Source organism: Zalophus californianus, chromosome 3, assembly GCF_009762305.2.
Source record: "Zalophus californianus isolate mZalCal1 chromosome 3, mZalCal1.pri.v2, whole genome shotgun sequence".
Classification (NCBI taxonomy): Eukaryota; Metazoa; Chordata; class Mammalia; order Carnivora; family Otariidae; genus Zalophus; species Zalophus californianus.
Window position 1 is genome coordinate 114,226,496 of NC_045597.1, and position 25,574 is coordinate 114,252,069.

At 36.8% G+C, this 25,574-nt stretch overlaps 1 protein-coding gene across 1 annotated transcript in view; it reads right to left on the reverse strand.

The window, feature by feature from the left end:
• The window catches only part of ORC4 (origin recognition complex subunit 4), a 98,045-nt gene that overhangs the window by 24,401 nt on the left and 48,070 nt on the right, over positions 1–25,574 (reverse strand). Inside the window, 4 exon segments of the mRNA XM_035726518.1 lie at positions 11,238–11,389; positions 14,010–14,058; positions 16,940–17,025; positions 17,476–17,551. Of these exon segments, the coding sequence (XP_035582411.1) occupies positions 11,238–11,389; positions 14,010–14,058; positions 16,940–17,025; positions 17,476–17,551 (363 nt within the window).

Below are 25,574 nucleotides of genomic sequence, written 5' to 3' on the forward strand. Positions count from 1 at the left end.
CTATAAAAAGAACGCCTTCACAGGCAATATGATGATAATTAATTCATATCTTTCAATAATCACTCTCAATGTGAATGGCCTAAATGCTCCCATAAAACAGCACAAGGTTGCAGACTGGATAAAAAGACAGGACCCATCCATATGCTGTCTCCAAGAGACTCATTTGGAACCTAAAGATACATCCAGACTGAAAGTGAAGGGATGGAGATCCATCTTCCATGCCAGCGGACCTCAAAAGAAAGCTGGGGTACCAATTCTTATATCAAATTAGATTTTAAACTAAAGTCTGTAATTAGAGACACAGAAGGACACTATATCATTCTTAAAAGGTCTATCCAACAAGAAGATCTAACAATTATAAGTATCTATGACCCAACATGGGAGCAGCCATCTACATAAGCCAACTGTTAGCCAAAATAGAGAGTCATATTAACAACAATATGGTAATTGTAGGAGACCTCAATACCCCACTCTCAGCAATGGAAAGATCATCTAGGCAGAAAATCAATAAGAAACAAGAGCTTTGAATGATACATTGGACCGGAGGGACCTCATAGATATTTACAGAACATTCCACCCTAAAACAACAGAATACTCATTCTTCTCGGGCGCACGTGGAACTTTATCCAGAATAGACCACATACTGGGTCACAAATCAGGTCTCAACCGATACCAAAAGACTGAGATTATTCCCTGCATATTCTCAGACCACAATGCTTTAAAAGTGGGACTCAATCACAAGAAAAAATTTGGCAGAAATTCAAATACTTGGAAGCTAAAGACCACTCTGCTCAAGAATGTTGAGGTCAACCAGGAAATCAAAGAAGAACTTAAACTACTCAGGGAAATCAATGAGAACGAAAACACATCGGTCCAAAACCTATGGGATACTGCAAAGGCGGTCCTAAGGGGGAAATACATAGCCATTCAAGCCTCACTCAAAAAAATAGAAAAATCCCGAATTCACCAACTAACTCTACACCTTAAAGAACAAACGATGTCTAAGCCACACATCAGAAGAGAAATAATTAAAATTAAAGCAGAGATCATGAATTAGAAACCAGAAACACAGTAGATCAAATCAACGAAACTAGAAGTTGGTTCTTTGAAAGAATAAGTAAGATCGATAAACCACTGGCCAGACTTATCTAAAAGAAAAGAGAAAGGACCCAAATTAATAAAATTATGAATGAAAGGGGAGAGATCACAACTAACACCAAGAAAACAGAAAAAATTATTAGAAATTATCAACAACTATATGCCAATAAACTGAGAAATCTGGATGAAATGGAGGCCTTCCTGGAAACCTATAAGCTGCCAAGACTGAAACAGGAAGAAACTGACAACCTGAATAGGCCAATAACCAGTAACGAGATTGAAGCAGTGATCAAAAACCTCCCAAAAAACAAGAGTCTAGGGCCTGATGGATTCCCTGGGGAATTCTACCAAACATTCAAAGAAGAAATAATACCTATTCTACTGAAGCTGTTTCAAAAAATAGAAACAGAAGGGAAACATCCAAACTCATTCTATGAGGCCAGCAGTACCTTAATCCCCAAACCAGGCAAAGACCCTATCAAAAAGGAGAATTTCAGACCCATATCCCTGATGAATATGGATTCCAAAATCCTCAACAAAATCTTAGCCAATAGGATACAACAATACAGTAAAAGGATCATCCACCACGACCAAGTGGGATTTATCCCCGGATGCAAGGGTGGTTCAACATTCACAAATCAATCAATGTGATAGAACACATTAATAAGAGGAGGGAGAAGAACCACATAGTCCTCTCAATTGATGCAGAGAAAGCACTTGACAAACTATAACATACTTTCCTCATTAAAACTCTTCAAAGTATAGGGATAGAGGGGAACATTCCTCAAGTTCATAAAATCCATCTATGAAAAACCAACAGCAAATATCATCCTCAATGGGGAAAAGCTAGGAGCCTTTCCCTTAAGATCAGGAACATGTCAAGGATGCCCACTCTCTCCACTATTGTTCAACATAGTACTAGAAGTCCTAGCAACTGCAATCAGACAACGAAAAGAAATAAAAGGTATTCAAACTGGCAAAGAAGAAGTCAAACTCTCTTTTCACAGACGACATGATACTTTATGTGGAAAACCCAAAAGACTCCACCCCCAAATTACTAGAACTCATACAGCAATTCAGTAATGTGGCAGGATACAAAATCAATGCACAGAAATCAGTTGCTTTCTTATACACTAACAACGCAACTGTAGAAAGAGAAATTAGAGAAATGATTCCATTTACAATACAACCAAAAACCATAAGATACCTCAGAATAAACCTAACCAAAGAGGTAAAGGATCTATACTCTAGGAACTACATAACACTCATGAAAGAAATTGAAGACGACACAAAAAGATGGAATGAGAAGAATAAACATTGTTAAAATGTCTATACTACCCAGAGCAATCTATACCTTCAATGCCATCCCGATCAAAATTCCAATGACATTTTTCAAAGTACTGGAACAAACAATCCTAAAATTTGTATGGAATCAGAAAAGACCCCGAATCACCAAGGAAATGTTGAAAAAGAAAAACAAAGCTGGGGGCATCACGTTGCCCAATTTTAAGCTATATTACAAAGCTGTGATCACCAAGACACCATGGTACTGGCACAAAAACAGACATACAGACCAATGGAACAGAACAGAAACCCAGATATAGACCCTCAACTCTATCGTCAAATAATCTTTGACAAAGCAGGAGAAAACATGCAATGGAAAAAAGACAGTCTCTTCAATACATGGTGCTGGAAAAACTGGACAGCCACATGCAAAAGAATGAAACTCGACCATTCTCAAACACCATTCACAAAGATAAACTCAAAGTGGATGAAAGACCTCAATGTGAGACAGGAATCCATCAAAATCCTAGAGGAGAACATAGGCAGTCACCTCTTAGACATCGCCCACAGCAACTTCTTTCAAGATACATCTCCAAAATCTAGTGAAACAAAAGCAAAAATGAACTTTTGGGACTTCATCAAGATAAAAAGCTTCTGCACAGCAAAGGAAACAGTCAACAAAACAAAGAGGCAACCCACAGAATGGGAAAAGATATTTGCAAATGAAACTACAGATAAAGGGCTGGTATCCAAGATCTATAAAGAACTTCTCAAACTCAACACCCAAAAATCAAATAATCAAGTCAAAAAGTGGGCAGAAGATATGAAAAGACACTTCTCTGAAGAAGACATACAAATGGCTAACAGACACATGAAAAAATGTTCATCATCATTAGCCATCAGGGAAATTCAAATCAAAACCACAATGAGATACCACCTTACACCAGTTAGAATGGCAAAAATGGACAGGGAAAGAAACATCAAATGTTGGAGAGGTTGTGGAGAAAGGGGGAGCCTCTTACACTGTTGGTGGGAATGCAAGTTGGTACAGCCACTTTGGAAAACAGTGTGGAGGTTCCTCAAAAATTTAAAAACAGAGCTACCCTATGACCCAGCAATTGCACTACTGGGTATTTACCCCAAAGACACAGATGTAGTGAAAAGAAGGGCCATATGCACCCTAATATTCACAGCAGCAATGTCTGCAATAGCCAAACTGGGGAAAGAGCCAAGATGCCTTCAACAGATGAATGGATAAAGAAGATGTGGTCCATATATACAATGGAATATTACTCAGCCATCAGAAAGGATGAATACCCAACTTTTACATCAACATGGATGGGACTGGAGGAGATCATGCTAAGTGAAATAAGTCAAAAAGAGAAAGTCAATTATCACATGGTTTCACTTATTTGTGGAACATAAGGAATAGCATGGAGGACATTAGGAGAAGGAAGGGAAAAATGAAGGGGGGGAATCGGAGGGAGAAATGAACCATGAGAGACTATGGACTCTGAGAAACAAACAGGGTTTTAGAGGGGAGGGGGAAGGGGGGATTGGTTAGCCTGGTGATGGGTATTAAGGAGGGCACGGACTGCATGGAGCACTGGGTGTTATATGAAAACAATGGATCGTGGATGACCACATCAAAAACTAATGATGTATTGTATGGTGACTAAGATAACATAATAAAATTAAAAATATATATATAAAAATGACCATTGAAAGGGAAAAAAAAGAAGGAAAGAAGAGGAGCAACTCTCTGAACAGAAAAGCGACCACTTTCTGGAAGGTAGACCATGCGGAGAAGTGAATCCGAGGCGATGTTCAGGAAGAAAGACATGGGGAGGGGGAGGGAGCCTCCACCAGCCGGCTACCAGCAAGTAATAGAGCAGCGGAGCAGAAAATCACAACTTTCAGAAGTCGTCTCCGCCGAGGGACGTCACTCCAGTGACTAAGCAGGGGGTGAAACCCTCGTTGGGACAGTGTGGTCTCAGGACCCTCAGGGTCACAGAAGGACTGGGGGTGTCTGAGCACAGCAGAGCTCCCAGGTATCGGAGCAGGGAGGCCGGCTGCGGAGACAGAGACTAGGAGTGAACTCTCAGCTCAGGGCTACAATTAACCATGATCCGCAGCACAGCTGGGCCACTACTCCTTCAGCAGGGACCCGACAAGCATCAGATCTGGGGAGAGACCCCTTCCAGCCCCAGGAGGAGCGGCGTGGGAGCACAGTGCAGGAATCTGCTGGGTTTGGAGACTCCAAACGGGGTCATGTGCCAGAGATAGAGGCGCTGGGTCACAGGCCGGGTGAGCACGGAGGTGGCCAGAGACCCGGAAGACAGGAGTGACTGACTGCTTTTCTCTGTGGCCTCACTGAGGATTGGGGTGCTGAACTCTTGGCTCCTCCTGGGCAGAGATTGGGAGGCCACCATTTTCACCCTCGTCCTCCAGAGCTGTACGGAAAGCTTACAGGGAACAAAAGCTACTGACAGCAAACCGGAGCAGATTATTCAGCCTGCCCCTGGCAAGGGCGGGGTAATTCCGCCTCGGGCAAAGACATTTGAGAATCACTGCAACAGGCACCTCCCCCAGAAGATCAGCAAGAACAGCCAGCCAAGACCAAGTTTACCAATCAATGAGAAAAGCAGAGCTCCAGTACTAGGGGAATACAGAACATAGAATTCACGGCTTTTTCCCCCATGATTCTTTAGTCGTTCAAAGCTAAATTTTAAAATGATTTTTTAATTTTCTATCGTTTTCACATTTTTCTTTTACCCTTTTTCAACCATCTTATCAATCCCTTTTTTAAAAACCTTTAATTTTCATTTTTAGAATCAAATTCTATCCCTTCACCGTAGTTAACCTTACTTTTTCTATATACATAAGCTGTTCTCCCTTTAAAATTTTGGGATACAATTTCTTCTAACAGACCAAAATATATCCAAAATCTCTAGTGTATGGCTTTGTTCTAGTCTCCTGCCTGATGACATTCCTTCCCTTTTTCTTTTTAATTTTTAAAAAATTTTTTTTCAAACAACTTATCAATTCCTTTTATAAAATCTTTTATAGTTTTCATCTTTATGGTCATATTCCATCCCTTCATCATATTTACCCTTCTTTTTGTACACACACGTTTTTCTTTCTTCAAAATTTTGGGAGGAAGTTTCTTTTAACAGACCAAAATACGCCCAAAATCTAGTGTGTGGATCTGATCTATACACCAACTTGATCACATTTCCCCCACCCCCCCCTTTTTTTCCATTTCTTTTCCCCCCGGGTTTGGGTCTCTTCTGATTTGTTTAGTGTATATTTTTGGGGGGTCATTGTTACCCTGTTAACATTTTGTTCTATCATACATCTATTCTCCTCTGCACAAAATGGCAAGACGGAAAAACTCACCTCAAAAAAAAGAACAAGAGGCAGTACCAACTGACAGGGACCTAATCAATATGGACATTAGTAAGCTGTCGGAACTAGAGTTCAGAATGATGATTTTAAAGATACTAGCTGGGCTTGTAAAAAGCATGGAAGTTATTAGAGAAACCCTTTCTGGAGAAATAAAAGAACTAAAATCTAACCAATTCAAAATCAAAAAGGCTATTAATGAGGTGCAATTAAAAATGGAAGCTCTAACTGGTAGGATAACTGAGGCAGAAGAGAGAATTAGTGATATAGAAGATCAAATAATGGAGAATAAAGAAGCTGAGAAAAAGAGATAAACAACTACTGGATCACAACCGCAGAATTCGAGAGATAAGTGATACCACAAGACGAAACAGTATTAGAATGAGTGGGATTCCAGAAGAAGAAGAAAGAGAGAGTGGGGCAGAAGGTATACTGGAGCAAATTACAGTAGAGAACTTCCCTAATGTGGGGAAGGAAACAGGCATCAAAATCCAGGAGGCACACAGAGAACCCCCTCAAAATCAATAAAAATAGGTCAACATCTCAATATCTAATAGTAAAACTTACAAGTCTCAGAGAAAAAGAGAAAATCCCGAAAGCAGCTGGGGACAAGGTGTCTGTAACCTACAATGGTAGAAATATTAGACTGACAGCAGACCTAGCCACAAGACCTGGCAGGCCAGAAAGGACTAGCATGTTATATTCAGAGCACTAAACGAGTACAATATGCAGCCAAGAATACTATATCCAGCTAGGCTGTCATTGAAAGTAGAAGGAGAGATAAAAAGCTTCCAGGACAAACAAAAACTAAAAGAATTTGCAAAGACAAAACCAGCCCTACAAGAAATATTGAAAGGGGTCCTCTAAGCAAAGAGAGAGCCTAAAAGTAACATAGACCAGAAAGGAACAGAGACAATATACAGTCACCTTACAGGCAATAAAATGGCACTAAATTCATATCTTTCAATAGTTACCCTGAATGTAAATGGACTAAATGCCCCAATCGAAAGACAAAGGGTATCAGACTGGATAAAAAAACAAGACCCTTCAATATGCTGCCTGGAAGAGACTCATTTTAGACCCAAAGACACCTCCAGATTGAAAGTGAGGGGGTGGAAAACCATTTACCATGTTAATGGACATCAAAAGAAAGCTGGGGTGGCAATCCTTATATGAGACAAATTAGATTTTATTTCATTATTATTAAAGATCTTACTTATTTGACAGAGAGACACAGTGCAAGACGGTACACAAGCAGGGGGAGTGGGAGAGAAGCAGGCTTCCTGCACAAGCAGGGAGCCCGATGTGGGGCTTGAACCCCAGGACCCTGGGACCATGACCTGAGCCTAAGGCAGACACTTAACAATTGAGCCACCCAGGCACCCCTGACAAATTAGATTTTAAACCAAAGACTGTAATAAGAGATGAGGAAGGATACTGTATCCTACTTAAAGGGTTTATCCAAAAAGAAGATCTAACACTTGTAAATATCTATGCCCCTAACATGGGAGCACCCAATTATATAAGGCAATTAATAACAAAATCAAAGAAACACATTGACAACAATACAATAATAGTGGAGGACTTTATCATCCCCCTTACTGAAATTGACAGATTATCTAAGCAAAAGATCAAGGAAATAAAGCTTTAAATGACACACTGGAACAAATGGACTTCACAGATATATTAAGAACATTCCATCCCAAAGCAACAGAAAACACATTCTTCTCTAGTGCCCATGGAACATTTTCCAGAATTGATCACATCCTAGGTCACGAATCAGGTCTCAACTGGCACCAAAAGACTGGGATCAGTCCCTGCATATTTTTGGACCACAATGCTTTGAAACTAGAACTCAATCACAAAAGGAAAGTCGGAAAGAACGGAGTCTAAAGAGCATCCTACTAAAGAATGAATGGGTCAACCAGGAAATTAAAGAAGAATTAAAAAAATTCATGGAAACAAATGAAAATGAAAACACTACTGTTCAAAATCTTTGGGATGCAGCAAGGCGGTCCTTCAAGAAACAAGAAAGGTCTCAAATACACAACCTAGCCCTAAACTTAAAGGAGCTGGAGAAAGAACAGCAAATAAAGCCGAAACATAGCAGGAGAAGAGCAATAATAAAGATCAGAGCAGAAATCAATGAAATAGAAACCAAAAGAACAGTAGAACAGATCAACAAAACAAGGAGCTTGTTCTTTGAAAGAATTAATAAGATTGATAAACCCCTGGCAAGACTTATCAAAAAGACAAGAGAAAGACCCAAATAAATAAAATCATGAATGAAAGAGGAGAGATCACAGCCAACACAACAATTATAAGAACATATTATGAGCAACTATATGGCAGCAAATTAAGATAATCCAGAAGAAATGGATGCAATCCTAGAGATGTATAAACCACCAAAACTGAACCAGGAAGAAACAGAAAACCTGAACAGACCCATAACCACTAAGGAAATTGAAGCAGTAATCAAAATTCTCCGAAAAAGAGCTCAGGGACAGACCGCTTCCAAGGGGAATTCTACCAAACATTTAAAGAAGAATTAATACCTATTTTTCTGAAACTGTTCCAAAAAATAGAAATGGAAGGAAAACTTCCAAACTCATTTTATGAGGCCAGCATTACCTTGATCCCAAAATCAGACAAAGACCCCAACAAAAAGGAGAATTACAGACCAATATCCCCAATGAAAATGAATGCAAAAATTCTCACCAAAATACTAGTCAACAGGATCCAACAGTACATTAAAAGAATTATTCACCATGACCAAGCAGGATTTATTGCTGGGCTGCAAGGTTGGTTCAACATCCTCAAATCAATGTGATACATTAATAAAAGAAAGAACTGGAACCATATTATCCTCTCAACAGATGCAGAAGAAGCATTTGACAAAGTAGAGCATTCTTTCTTGATTAAACTCTTCAGAGTGTAGGGACAGAGGGTACATACCTCAATATCATAAAAAGCCATCCATGAAAAACCCATAGCAAATATCATTCTTAATGGACAAAAACTAAGAGCTTTTCCCCTAAGGAAAGGAACACAGCAGGGATGTCCACTATCACCACTGCTCTTCAACATAGTACTAGAAGTCCTAACCACAGCAGTTAGACAACAAAAAGAAATAAAAAGCACCCGAAGAGGCAAAGAAGAAGTCAAATTGTCACTCCTTGCAGATGATACTTTATGTGGAAAACTCAAAAGACTCCACCCCAAAACTGCTAGAACTCATGCAGGAATTCAGTAAAGTGGCAGGATATAACATCAAGCACAGAAATCAGTTGCATTTCTATACACAAACAATAAGACAGAAGAGAAATTTAGGAGTCGATCCCATTTACAATTGCACCCAAAACCATAAGATACTTAGGAATAAATCTAATCAAAGAGGCAAAGAAGCTGTACTCAGAAAACTATAAAATACTCATGAAAGAAACTGAGAGACATAAAGAAATGGAAAAACGTTCTATGCTCATGGATTGCAAGAAGAAATATTGTGAAGATGTCAATGCTACCTAGAGCAATCTACACATTTAATGCAATCCCTATCAAAATACCATCCAGTTTTTTCTAAGAAATGGAACAAATAATCCTAAAATTTGTATGGGACCAGAAAAGACCCCGAATAGCCAGAGGAATGTTGAAAAAGCAAAGCTGGTAGCATCACAATTCAGGACTTCAAGCCGTATTACAAAGCTGTAATCATCAAGACTGTATGGTACTGGCAAAAAAAGACACACAGATCAATGGAACAGAACAGAGAGCCCAGAAATGGACCCTCAACTCATCTTCGACAAAGCAGGAAAGAATGTCCAATGGAAAAAAGTTTCTTCACAAATGGTGTTGGGAAAATGGACAGATACATGCCGAAGAATGAAACTGGAACATTTCCTTACACCACACACAAAAATAGACTCAAAATGGATGAAAGACCTCAATGTGAGACAGGAATCCATCAAAATCCTAGAGGAGAACACAGGCAGCAACCTCTTCGACCTCAGCCGCAGCAAATTCTTCCTAGAAACATTGCCAAAGGCAACGGAAGCAAGACAAAAATGAACAATTGGGACTTCATCAAAATAAAAAGCTCTTACACAGCAAAGGAAACAGTCAACAAAACCAAGACAACTGACAGAATGGGAGAAGATATTTGCAAATGACATATCAGATAAAGGGCTAGTATCCAAAATCTATACAGAACTTATCAAACTCAGCACCCAGAGAACAAATAATCCAATCAAGAAATGGGTAGAGTACATGAACAGACATTTTTCCAAAGAAGATATCCAAATGGCTAACAGACACATGAAAATGTGCTCAACATCACTCGGCAACAGGGAAATCCAAATCAAAACCTCAATGAGATACCACGTCACACCAGTCAGAATGGCTAAAATGAACAAGTCAGGAAACGACTAATGTTGGCGAGGATGCGGAAAAAGGGGAACCCTCCTACACTGTTGGTGGGAATGCAAGCTGGTGCAGCCACTCTGGAAAACAGTATGGAGGTTCCTCAAAAATTTGAAAATAAAGCTACTGTACATCCCAGCAATTGCACTACTGGGTATTTACCCCAAAGATACAAATGTAGAGATCTGAAGGGGTATGTGCACCCCAATGTTTACAGCAGCAACGTCCACAATAGCGAAACTATGGAAAGAGCCAAGACGTCCATCAACATATGAATGGATAAAGAAGATGTGGTATATATATACAATGGAATATTATGCAGCCAGCAAAAAAACGAACCCTTGTCATTTGCAATGACGTGGACAGAACTAGAGGGTATTACGCTAAGAAAATAAGTCAATCAGAGAAAGACAAGTATCATATGATCTCACTGATATGAGGAATTCTTACTCTCAGGAAACAAATGGAGGGTTACTGGAGTGGCGGGGGATGGGATAAATGAGGTGGCTCGGTGATGGACACTGGGAAGATTATGTGCTATGCTGCGGGCTGTGAATTGTATAAGACTGATGAATCACAGACCTGTACCTCTGAAACAAATAACAAAATATATACATATATAAAGAAGATAGTAGGAAGGAAAAATGAAGGGGGGGAAATCGGAGAGGGAGACGAACCATGAGAGACGATGGACTCTGAGAAACAAACTGAGGGTTCTAGAGGGGAGGGGGGTGGGAGGATGGGTTAGCCTGGTGATGGGTATTAAAGAGGGCACGTACTGCATGGAGCACTGGCTGTTATGACAAAACAATGAATCATAGAACACTACATCAAAAACTAATGATGTAATGTATGGTGATTAACATAACATAATAAAATTAAATTAAAAAAAAGTAGGATAAGTGCAACAGGCACTAGTGCAACACATTTGACAAAATGCCTGATATAATAACCTACATAAGTGATGATATCAGTAATTAAGCTTTATTTTTCTAAATATGATAATCAATTTTTTAATAGAAAGAAAAACTTACCAATCTACATGTAAGACCAATAACTGCTAGTGGAGTCTGTGCAGACTGAGAAATGTCAAACAGATTATAGAGCAGTGTTTGGTTTTTATGATGAGCAAAAAGATCAAATTCATCTAATACGAAGATCACTGGGCAACTACTAGACCGGTCACCTAAGATAAAATAAGTTTTATATGTTAACAAGCAACTATATCAGCCTTTCTTAAGTTTCCAAATTATTTACACTTTAGTTGTTAAAACTCAATTCAACAAACATATATTGAAAACCTACTTTGTACAGTATACTTAGCAATGCCTATTCATTTATTCAACAACAAAAAAATTACTCACAGGACAAGACAGCCCTCACTGCCCTCAAGTAGTTCACAGTCTAATTACGTGACTCTACTAGGTTACTGATGAAAAATTAAGAACATTATTTAAATGACAAGACTGTTGCTTTTAAAAGTATGTAAATATAATCTTCTGTCATCATAAAAATGACAAGGATCTCTTAGTACTTAAATAGACCAAAATACTTTGGGATTAATAATAAAGGGAGTCACTTAACTTATGAACAAAACTTTTGCTTCAAAAGAGACTTGTTAGCAGAAATGGAAACTATCTTCCCAAGTATTTATAATTTTTATAAATAATCATTAAACTAGGAAATTCAACCAAAGCCACTTTTAACTCCTTCTAACCACAGTTTTTTTAAAGGCACCCCAACAGTTTTAATATTTCAACAACAGGGGAAAGTTCAACATGACTCTGTGAATTCATTTTTCTCGTTACAACGGGAGAAACTACGAGGGCAGAAGAATCACTATTACCTTAAGGTTTAAGGCTTTATATTCACATAAAAAAGTTAAAAGAAAACCTGATAAGGGGACACTTAAAAAATAACAAAACATACAGTAACCTGTATGTCATGAAAATCACAAGGACTACTCAAAGAGTCTATAAACAGAACTATATAATACAGAAATGTAGCATTTGAGGGATGCCTGGGTGGCTCAGTTGGTTAAGCGTCTGCCTTCAGCTCAGGTCATGACCCCAGGGCCCAGGGATGGAGTCCTGCATTGGGCTCCTTGCTCAGTGGGTAGCCTGCTTCTCCCTCTGCCTGCTGCTTACCCTGCTTGTGCAGTCTTTCTCCCTCCAACAAATAAATAAAATCTTAAAAAACAAGAAATGTAGTATTTGATAAAATATACCATTAAAAATCAATGGGGAAAAGTGGCTTATACAAGATTAGTTCTCCACTTTACACCTTATCAAAATAAACTCCCACCAAATTATGAAATATATGTATTAGATGAAAACAGAAGTGAATGCCTTCAAAATCTGGAGAAAAATACTGACAATGCAAAAAATTTAAAATTTCTTTTCAGCACAGAAGTCCAAAAAGAATTCCCATAAATGAGTATGGGATAAACACCATCAAAATAAGGCAAAGAATCAAAAAGAAATACATAAACCAGGAAATATCAGTGTTTAATAAAAATATGAAGTGATGAGCATCATCAACAGCACAATAATGCGTATCGAACTAAGAGATGTATTTTTGTCTCTTAGGCAGACATGAAAATTAATAATTGTGAATAAAAGTTGAAAAGGAAAAGGTACTCTTAAACATGTTTAGATTTGAAATAGAACTTCTAGGGTAGTTTGGTTATATTCCTTTTTCCAAACTTTCCCCCTTTCTCCCCTTCCTTCCTTCCTAAGATTTATTTATTTATTTGAGAGAGACAGAGAGAGCATGAGCAAGGGGAGGGGCAGAAGGATAGGGAGAAGCAGACTCCCTGCTGAGCAAGGAGCCTTCCCGGGGCTCAATCCCAGGTCCCTGGGATTATAACCTGGGCCAAAGGCAGACGCTTAACAACTGAGCCACCCAGGCGCCCCTATAAGTATTCTTTTATTTTTTAAATTATTTTTATTTAAAGATTTTATTTATTTATTTGAGAGAGCACAAGCAGATGGGAGTGGCAGGCAGAGAGGGAGAGGGAGAAGCAGGCTCCCCGCTGAGTAGGGAGCCCGATGCAGGACTCAAACCCAGGACCCTGGGATTATGACTTGAGCCAAAGGCAGAAGCTTAACCGAATAAGCCACCCCAGGCACCCCTATAATTTTTCTTTTAAATGTGGTACTGTTTAATCCAGAATTCTACTCATTAAAATTTACCCTAGGAAATATCTAAATAATCACCTAAGTATTTCTTCCTAATTATACAAAGCTAGAAATCAAAATTCATAACTGGTGATTAATAACTTCTAATTTATTACATTTTAAGTATAGTTAATTCATAAAATAGAATATATGAGAACCATAAAAATGATGGTGTAGCTCACTATTTACTGACATAGGTGCTCACTACATCCTGTTAAATAAGTGAACAGGATATACATTATACAATATAGAAAATCATTTTATTCTTATAAAATTATGTCCATCTGCATCAGTGATACACTGCAGGTGAATAAAGACATGAAACCAAATGTTAACTGGGATAATCATGGGGTAGCTGCATGAGCAGCTCAGTCAGTTACGTGTCCGACTCTTGATCTCAGCTCAGTCTTGATCTCAGGGTCATGAGTTCAAGCCCCACTTTGGGCGTGGAGACTTCTTAAAAAATAATAATAATTGGGATAGTCACTGTAACAGTTGTGGGATTACAGTGATCATTTTATTATGGTTTTTTACATTTTTTTTTGTAAAAATATGTAACACCTTTATAATCGGGAAAAATAAAACTTAAAGATACCTTTTGGTGGTATTAATTACGTTAATATTTACCTTTTTTTAAAGCTTCCAGAAGAAATGAAAGGTTTTCAGCAAAACTTCCCTGAATAACAGAAAGACACCATAGCTAAAAGTTTAATGAAATAAAGAATAAAAGAGGACTATCTGATTCTTAGACATTATATAGACACTATGTATCTACTTTTCCCTAGATTAGTCAGTGGCCAGATTCTGAACTGGATACTTCCAAGTGTACCATTAAAAACTTAAATATAAAAGGAGAAATGGCATAGTATTGAAAATGGCATTACCTTGTCATGCTCAAAATTTTATATTTTCTGGATAAAGTCTGTAAAAATGTTAACTTTAATTTAAAGGCAGTTTTTAAGACTTGCTGTATTCTAAACACAGAGAACCAGAAATCATTGCACTTTGTATCTTCAAATAGATTAAGCTCTTTCAAGTCTCAGATTAATTTGTACCACTAAAAATATGACCATATGATTTCACTCATATGTGACATTTAAGAAAAAAAACAAATGAACACAGGGAAAGGGGAAAAAGAGGGAGAGACAAACCATAAGAGACTCTTAACAGAGAACAAACAGGGTTAATGGAGGGGAAGGTGGGCAGGGGATGGACTAAATGGGTGATGGGTATCAAGGAGCACTGGGTGTTACATGTAAGTGATGAATCACTAAATTCTACTCCTGAAACCAGTATTACACTATATGTTAACTAAAATTTAAATACCAACAACAAAAAAATAAAACATACTATTAAAAAAAAAATGAGCACGAACTTAAGTGAGGTCCAAAAGGAAACATGAGAAGAATTTTGCCTCAGTTATTACATACTACAATAGTTTTTCCCTATTCAAGAGCATACTACAGAATTTGTATATATCACATCAAATTTGGCTATGTTTACTTGGAACACAGCCAAAACATTTTTGGATACAACTTAAATATTCTACATGGAAATTAACAGAGTAGCAGATGCATTATCCAGATGTTCCAACTTGTGGATAAGGGCTCTGTTAAAATATTTTTTTCATTTAAGTCATTAATTTTTACTTCATTGAGATTTTTTAATTTAAAGAAATAGCCAACTTTAAATTTGTGAAGATCTACAGGACAAAAGAAACCCACTTGTTTGTTTCCCAATTGAGAGAACTGATATAAAATAGCCTAATAGGTTTTTAAGAACTTCCACATATTTTATAATAACTGTATGTTGTCAAATCAACATTATTTTCAAGGTAGTTAGGGCAAGAGGCATTTACCATAATATAAACAAAAGCTGAGAGGCAATCTGTGGGTAAATCAGTGGTCAAAGTTATTCAAAGGTTGCTTGTCTTTTGTTTTTTTTTTAAGACAGTTATACCTGACCTTTACTGTAAGTATGTAATTATATAAATACATATGCACATATTATAAGACTATCCTTAATAAATATTCATGTATATTTATATGTAAATACATGTATGTGTGTGTGTGTGTGTGTATGTATATATATATATGAATATACAAATTTGCTATATCAAAAGAGAAAGGTTCTGGGTTAAGTGACTTAAGATTCTTAATATCCTAATATCCATTTTATGACCTTAAAAGAAAATTAGGCAAACTAATTATGCTCTCTGAGCCTCAGGTGACTTATTTATATAATGCAGAAGTTAAACTAATAATCACTATATGTGATGATTAAGATAACAGTAATGACTAGGATGATAAACAATTGTGCCTTTTATGATTTCCTATGAATCCAATAAGAATAGGTCCAGTTAGGAAAGTTAGAAACCCCAGTCTACACCATTTGCAAATCAAAAGCCAAACTGAGTCTACATAATAGTAAATCTCCTTGACCAAGTAAGCCACTGTATTAAACATTACATTCTGAAAAGGAGGAAGAACATCAGACTTACAGAAGGGGCATTTTGAACCTGTAGACAGTGTGGAAGGGTAACACATGATTGGTTTACCTTTTTATAGGTAATTACTAAAGAATGAAATTACTAAATGCTAAGAGGCTTACACAACAATGGCTGGGTCATTGCAGAACGGAGTAGACACTGTAGAGTGATAACACTGTATGACCACCAGTGAGCAGAAAATGAATGTGGGATGTACACAACCCTGACTTCAACTGAATAAGCAATATGAGGTTAAGTCATTTCATTATGAAAAATAAAGTAGCTGTAAATTAATTTAATCATATTTCTTTTCAACCCTATAAATCAAGTGACAGGGTAAAAAGTTTCATGAAAGTTCCAGAACATTTCTAATCAGTTTCATTTACATTACTGATGTTCACTATCCTAAGGTTCCAAGCTGTTACAATAATGAGATATGAATTAAGTTTCTGAAAACATTTTAATAAGAGACAACGGACATTTGTATAGTACATTACCAATCCAGCATTTTGTAAACATAAATTATGTTTAATGCTTCCTTTTGTCTTTAGACTAAATCTGTGAAGTATAATAAAGATAATGCACATTTAACACAGATGAGAAATTTGAACTTCTGAAATACTCATTAGCCATGATTATCAAGTAGGAAATGGTTTTAAAGACAAGACTCAAATCCACCTTTTGTAGCTTTAAATTCAGCACATTTTCCATTACTCCCAGCTACCCAAGTCTCAGAAGACTAAAAATAGGGTGAGTGTAGTACTTTAAAAAATATATTAAACTATCTCCAAAGATAGGGAATCAAAGTATTTATCTTACAAAGAAACTCAGATAATATTTACATAAACATGGATTTCTTAGCTATTTTATAGTTAGTATAATCTACTTCAAAAAAGTCTTAACATAAAGATATGATGAATAAATGCATCCTAGTACATTATACTTTTTTATAAGAATCTTTCATATTTCAATTTAGAATCGCTGAACCCTCCCTAGCCTTCCAAAAATAGGAAAATATAGCATATAAACGTTAAAGCCTGTTTAATAGAAGAACAGAAATGATACTTACAAAAACTTTATCTCCAACTACATTTTCCAGATTTAACTGCCTTGTGATTTCCTTTAGGGCAATTTTATCATTGATCTGCAGTAGTCCTGAAATAAAGCCCATTTAAAAGTATTTAATTAAAATGAAATATTTGATACAGTGCAGATTATTTTCCAGTCAAGTAAGCTTTCTAATGGTTTTTAAATTTAACTAGAAAGAAAAAAGTCAAAAGTTTGTTATAACATTACTTCCTTTTTGAAACTCAGCAATGAAGACATTTGGTAGACTCAAAAGAACTATCTTCCTTGGGGTTCTTTTATTTTAAAAAAAGAAAAGAAAGACAAAAAAACCAAGAGTCATTACATACCTCATTTACTATTTTTTTTTTAATTTCCAAAAATATTGTGTATATTAAAGTAAAAGTTGTTAAACACGGATCAAGTTCTTAAATTACGACTATTACCCACCTTTAAACCATACCAATAAATTAAACTTTATATTATAAAAAGCTTGTATGGCTTATATCATTTCCAATGGCAAAATGATGACATACTTACCATTTAGGTGAACTTGTAATACATTTTCACTCACTTCTTCTGCTTCCATTAGTTCTTTCAAAGCATGGTTTATTAACTAAATGGTGTTAAAAAGTTTATAGAATATTTAATAATAGATAAAAATATAAGCCCATATTCTTTTTTAAACTATGAATAATGGGAACAGAATATAATAAAAAGATTGCCATTTTAAACTAACAAATGAATGTGCACATTATTCACAGATAACAGAAAGGTTTAAGTAGAACATCTAATGTCTGACTCAAGATGCCAAAGCCAGGACTGATGTCATGCTCTCTCAATCATTTTCCCAAACTAATAAGTGTTTAGAAACAACCCTCAAGTTTCAAAGACATATATTTCTCTATAAGTCACATAAAACTGTAGCCACTTAAGAGCTTCATGTCTGAGTCAGTTCATTATTTATCTCTAACATTTATTCTATTAAATATTTTTGAAATCACTTAAAAGCTATTGAAAAACATGTAGTACAACAAAGTTAAATGATTGTAAAAAGTCTACACCAGTCAATACACCAATTTCTATGAAATACTGTTAACTACTCTTTTGAAGTAAATAAAAAATTGAAAAAGTAAGAAATACCAAGGGGTAAGTTGAAAAAGAGATATCTGTTTCTTCTATTAGTTGCTAGGTATAATAGCCACTCTTTATCCGCAGTTTCAATTACCTGTGGTGTGGAAGCAGATGAATCCTCCTTTTGACATTATGGGCAGAAGGTTGATAGTAACCTAATGTTACATAATAATGTCTACATCATTCACCTAACTTCATCTCATCATGTAGGCATTTTATCATTTCACATCATCACAAGAAGGGTGACTATAGTACAATATGACATTCTGAGAGACAGAGACACCACACTCACATAACTTTTATTATATTTGTTATAACTGTTCTATTTTATTATTAGTTATTATTTTTAATCTCTTACTGTGCCTAATTTATACATTAAACTTTACCATAGGTATATATGAATGGAAAAAAACAGTACATATAGGTTATTTGGTACTATCCATGGTTTTAGGCATTCACTGAGGTCTTGGAATGTATGTCCCATGGCTGAGTGGGGGGCACTGTATATAGAGAAAGACCTTATTAAAGAAATGTAGAGCTTGCAATGAAAAAAAATTACTACTACTAATATAATTACTACTAAAAATACACTGACCAAGGTGTTACACCACCTTAAACTGTTGAATTACAAAGTTTCAGATTTTTGTTAACTACAGATTCCTATGCCAAATACTTCCTATTCTCTATTTTTTGATTTGTGACATCTTATTACAATTATATTGCAATATAATATACATCTCTTCACATTAATATTGCACACACATTTTTAAAAACTTAAAAATGAGTAGAACTAAGAAAAGCCAAAAAGATTTTAAAAGGAAGAACAATGATAAAGGACTACAAATACTAAAACCACTCCTATGATTAGAAAATAAATGGTCCCTCAAAATAGACTGTGTATACAAAAAAAAAAAAAAAAAATTAGGAAATATGGCATCAAAATTCAGTGAGGACAAAAAAAATATTCAAAAAAGGCACTAGAACAACTGGTAAACCATTTTGAAAAACAAAATACTATTTGTATTTGCAATATCATACTTCCATTTGTCATTGCAACATCTTTGTGAAACAGGAAGATGCAAGTATTTTAAATTACTATGTTTCACAATAGGATATCAAACATACTAACTATTCTGGTGTATCTGTATTGGTTTTAAAACAAATGGAATTCTGGGGCGCCTGGGTGGTTCAGCTGGGTAAGCATCCTACTCTAGACTTCAGCTCATGTCATGATCTCAGGGTGTTGAGATCCAGCCCCGTGTCTGGCTTCTTGCTGAGCACAGAGCCTGCTTAAGATTCTCTCTCCCTCTGCCTCTGCCCCTCCCCCCATGTGTGCTCTCATGTGCATGTGCGCTCTCTCTCTCTCAAAATAAATAAGCCTAAAAAAATGGAATTCTACCTCAGATCATAGGTAATCTAAGTCCTCTTAAAAAGGGAAATCTCAAAATATCAATTGTCATACTATGAAATAAAGCCCAACTAGGAAGCGACATTCTTTACAGAGAACTGTCCAGAAATGAAGTGGTACTTCTTTGCCTTTAGAGCAAGTATGAATCTATCATAAGACTTTGTTCCCAGATGATACAAATGTGGTATCTCAAAATGTGGCCTTTGCAATAGTTTCTTAGTAATCTGCAATGTTCTTCCTCCCACCAACTGGTATCTTACTTAAATAATATTTCTATTTCCCCTGGCTCTGATTATATGTTTTAAAGTATTTTATGTTTGGTAAATTGTTGAAAACTGTGGGTGGCTCAGATGGTTAAGCGTCTGCCTTTGGCTCGGGTCATGATCCCAGGGTCCTGGGATCAAGCCCCGCATCGGGCTCCTGGCTCAGCAGGGAGCCTGCTTCTCTCTCTCCCTCTGCCTCTCTCCCTGCTCATGCTTTCTCTCTCTCTCTCTTTCTCTGTATCTCTGTGTCTCAAATGAATAAATAAAATCTTAAAAAAAAAACTGTTTTAAATTATTTGCATAATGAAATGGGGGAAATAATACCTTCATTTTACATACACATATAGAGAGTTATAATAAGGAAGATGGCAGCAGAGTAGGAGGATCCTAGGTTCACCTGCTCCCACAAATGCAAGTAGATACCTTTCAAATCATCCTAAATAACCCAGAAATCAACATGAAGAATGGCAGAAAAAGCTCCACAATTAAGGGTAGAGAAGAGGACAGAGGACACATCAAAGACAGTAGGAAGTGTGGAGTGTCTTGGCTTGGGAGAGAAACGGATCATAGCCAATGCAGTGGGGAGGAAGTCACAGTCCCAGAGAAGTGGGAAAGAGAGACTAAAGTACAGGGGAATACACAGGTAATGAATCCTCATAGGATTGGTCTGGAAAGCTAGAGGGCCTCAATTTCTTGCGTCCCTGAAACCAGGGAGGCTTAAAGCCTGGAGTTCTAAAGGTCAGTATGCGTGGTTCTGGGAGAGCTCGAAGGACACTGGGGATGCATTTGGAGAGAAGGCAGGGTAAACAGTCTGTGGACATACAGCAATCTGAAAAGTGCTGGGACACACAGTGGGGAGGTTAGTTGCTCATCTCCAAGAGTGTCCCAGAGAGAGGGTATTCAGAGAGAGAGACCTCTGGGGAAAAAATGAACTGGCAGGTACCATTTAGCTCTAATGCTCATCAGCATAAATAGAGCTGCCCACAGAAAACACCCTCGCACCCACATTTGCTACCAAACTTGTTTATACCAAGCCCTGCCCCACGCCCTGTGTTGTGGTGGAATTGCCTTTTCCAGTCACTCATTCCTCAGTCCCAGCACATGGGCCCCCACCCTCACAATATGGCTCAAACCCCCTGCCAATATGATGTCTCCCCACACTTGGTTCAGGTGGTGGTGGTGAAAGGTATCATTTCACAAGCAGACCACACCACATCTAGTTAAAATGCACCACATTCAGGTCAGGGACCAAACACCGCCCACAAGAGGCAAAGAGCATCTCTAGTAAATGACTGCCATGAAGGGTAAAGCAGCCAGGACAACACAATAGCAGAGTACATGTAGCACAAACCAGAGACACTTCCGGAGGTGCCAGGCCCTGGGGAAGAGAAGACACTACACTGCAGGGCACTACAGAATCTCTTATTCATAAAACCATTGCCCTCCATCAGGGAAATACAAATCAAAACCACAATGAGATATCACCTCACACCAGTCAGAATGGTTTAAAATTAACAATTCAGGAAACAACAGATATTGGCAACAATGTGCAGAAAGGGGCACCCTCTTACACTGTTGGTGGGAATGCAAACTGGTACAGCCACTCTGGGAAACAGTACAGAGGTTCCTCAAAAAGTTAAAAGAGAGCTCTACAACCCAGCAACTGCACTACTAGGTATTTATCCAAAGGACACAAACATATTGATTCGAAGGGTACATGTATCCTGTTTATAGCAGCAATGTCTACAGTTGCCAAAACATGGAAAGAGCCCAGATGTCCACTGACAGATGAATGGATAAAGAAGATGTGGTATATATAGACAACAGAATATTATTCAGCCATCAAAAAGAATGAAATCTTGCCATTTCCAATGACGTGGATGGAATTGGAGGGTATTATGCTATGTGAAATAAGTCAGTCAGACAAAGACAAATACCATATGAGTTCATTCATATGTGGAATTTAAGAAACTAAACAGATGAACATAGGGAAAGCGAAGGGAAAATAAAATAAGAGAAAAAACAGGGAAGCAAACCACAAGAGACTCTTAATATAGGGAACAAACTGAAGGGAAATGGGTGGGGCAATGGGGTAACTGTGTGATGAGCATTAAGAAGGGCACTTGAAGTAATGCGCATTGGGTGTTCTATACAACTGATGAATTACTTAATTCTACCTCTGAAACTAATAATACAGTATATATTAGTTAAATTGAATTTACATAAATAATTTTTTTAAAAAAGCCACTGCCCTCAAAAACATGAGATGTAGTTGACCTTCCTAACACACAGAAACAGATACAGAGACTTAGATAAAATGAGAAGACAGAGGAATTTGTCCCAAATGAAAGAACAGGACAAGGCCATGGCCAAAGACCGAAATGAAACAGATATAAGTAACATATGTGATGGAGAATTTAAAGCAATGATTATATGTATAATCACTGGACTTGAGAGCACATCAGTGATACCATTAACACAGAGATAAGGAATAACACAGGAGAAATAAGGGCTCAATAAATGAAATGAGAAACATGCTTGATTGAATGAAGCAGAGAAACAAACTAACAGCCTAAACTAACAGCCTAATGGACAGAGTAACGGGAAATAATCAGACTGAACAAAAGAGAAAAAAGAATTATACAAAATGAGAATATACTTAGGGAACTTCAGTGTCTCCATGCAACACAGTAAATTCATATTATAAGAGTACCAGAAGAAGAGTAGAGGAAAGGGGGCAAAGAATTTATTTCAAAAAAACAACTGAAAAGTTCCCAAATTAGGAGAAGGAAATAAATATCCAGATCCAGGATGCACAAAGAACCCCCAACAAAAATCAACAAAAGTAGATCCACACCAAGACACATACAATTAAAATGGGAAAATATGATTAAAAAATATATTAAAAGCAGCATGACAAACAAACGAAAAGACAGTTACATACAAAGGAAATACCATAAAGCCATCAGTGAATTTTTCAGCAGAAACTTTCCAAGCCAGAGAAAAGTGTCATGTTATATGCAAAGTGCTGAATGGGAAAAATATGCAGCCAAAAATACTCTTTCCAGCAGGGCTATCATTCACAATAGAAGAAGAGATAAAGAGTTTCCCAAATAAAAACTAAAGGAGCTCATGACCACTAAACCAGCCCTGCAGGAGATATTAAAGGGGTCTCTGAGTGGAAAGAAAAGACCAAAAGTGACAGGACAAAGGTAGGGATTACAAACCCAGTAAAAATGAATATTCCTGTAAAAAAATCAGTCAATGGATTCACAAAATAAAAGGATGTAAAATATAACACCATAAACCTAAAATGCAGGGAGGAGAGGAATAAAGAATGGGTTCAAACTTGAACCATCAACTTAATAATATGCAGAAGATGTTATATACGAATGTAATGGTAACCACAAATCAAAACCACTAAATATGCAAAGAATAAAGAGAAAGAAATCCAAATCTATCACTAAAGAAAACAAGCAAACCATGAAAGAAAGATAAGAAAGGATAAGAGAAAATCTTCAGAAACAAGCACAAAGTAAGTAATAAAATAGCAGTAAATACATATCTATCAATAACTACTCTGAACGCAAATGGACTAAACGCTCCAATCAAAAGACATAGGGTAACAGATGGACAGAAAAACAAGACCCATCCACATGCTGCTTACAAGAGACTCATTTTAGACCTAAAAATACCTGCAGACTGAAAGTGAGGGGGTGGAGAAACATTTATGATGCAAATAGATGTCAAAAGAAAGCCAGTGTAGCAATACTTTTATTGGAAAAAATAAACTTTAAAATTGTAACAAGAGATTAAGAAGGACACTATATAATAATAAAGGGGACAATCCAGCAAGTTATAACAATAGTAAATATTTATACACCCACAGGGGAGCATGCCAATACATAAAATAGTTAATAAGAAATATAAAGTAAATAATCAATAATAATATAATAGTAGGGGACTTTAACACCCCACTTACATCAATGGACAAATCATCTAAACAGAAAACCAACAAGGACACATGGCTTTGAATGACACACTGGACCAGAAGGATTTAAGTCAGAACATTCCATCCTAAAACAGCAGAATACACATTCTTCTCGAGTGCACATGGAACATTCTCCAGAACAGATCACGTTATTAGGCCATAAAACAAGCCTCAACAAATTAAAAAAAAATCAGTCATACCATGAAATTTTTATGATGACAATGCTATGAAACTAGAAGTCAACCACAAGGAAAAATCTCAAAAAACCACAAATACATGGAGGTTAAATAACATGCTACTAAACAATGAATGGGTCTACCAGGAAATCAAAGACAAAAAAAAGTACATGGAAACAAATAAATATGAAACACACAAGGGTTTAAAAACCTTTGGGATGCAGTAAAAGTGGTTTTAAGAGGGCCTATAGCAATACCAGCCTACCTCAAGAAGTAAGAAAAATCTCAAGTAAACAACATAAGCTTATACCTAAAGGAATTAGAAAAAGAACAAAAAAACCCTAAAACCAGCTGAAGTAAGGAAATAATAAAGAATAGAGCAGAAATAAATGCAATAGAAATAAACAAGAAAAATAGAAGAGATCAATGAAACTGGGAGCTGGTTCTTTGGGGGAAAAAAAAAAATCAATAAAACTGATATCCCTCTAGCCAGACTTTCAAGAAAAATATAGAAAAGACCCAAATAAACAAAATATAGAAAAGACCCAAATAAACAAAAATCACAAACGAGAGAGGAGAAATAACAAACACCAAAAACTACAAGCAATTAGAGAAGAATGTTACAAAAAACTATATGCCAACACTGGACAACCTAGAAAATATGGATAAATTCCTAGAAACATATAACCTACCAAAACTGAAAAAAGAAATAGAAAATTTGAAAAGTCCGATCACCAGCAAGAAAACTGAATCAGTAATCAAAAAACTCCCAAGAAACAAAAGTCCAGGGCCAGATGGCTTCTTGGGAGAATTCTACCAAATATTTAAAGAACAGTTAATACCTCATAACATTCAAAAAAAAAAAAATAGAAAAGGAAAGAAAACTTCAAATTCAATCTATGAGGGCAGCATTACCCTGACACCAAAAGCAGATAAGGACACCACAGAAAAAGAACTATAGGACAAGACTTCTGATGAACCTAGATGCAAAAGTCCTCAACAAAATACTAGCAAACCGAATCCAACAATACATTAAAAAAAAACACAAAACATTCACCATGATCAAGTGGGATATATTCCTGGGTTGCAAGGGTGGTTCAATATTTGCAAATCAATCAAAGTGATACAACACATAATAAGAGAAAGGATAAGAACTACATGATCATGTCAGTAGATGCAGAAAAAGCATATGACAAAGCACAACATCCATTCAGGATAAAAACAAAGTAGGTTTAGAGGGAATATACCTGAATATAAGAAAGGACATATATGAAAAACCAACAGCTAACACCATCCTCAATGGGGGAAAAACTGAGAGCCTTTTCCCTAAAGTGAGGAAGAAGGTAAGGATGTCCACTCTCACCACTTTTTTTTTTTTTAAGATTTTACCCATTTACTTATGGATATGAGGGAGCGAGAGGGCATAAGCAGGGTGAGTGGCAGAGGGAGAGGGAGAAGCAGGCTCCCTGCTGAGCAAGGAGCCCCATGTGGGGCTTGAACCCAGGACCCTGGGATCATGACCCAAGCCAAAGGCAAATGCTTAACTAACACAGCCACCCCTCACTCTCACCACTTTTATTCAACATACTACTGGAAGTCTTAGCCACAGCAATCAGAAAACAAAAGGAAGTAAAAAGCATCCAAATAAGTGAGGAAGCCGTAAAACT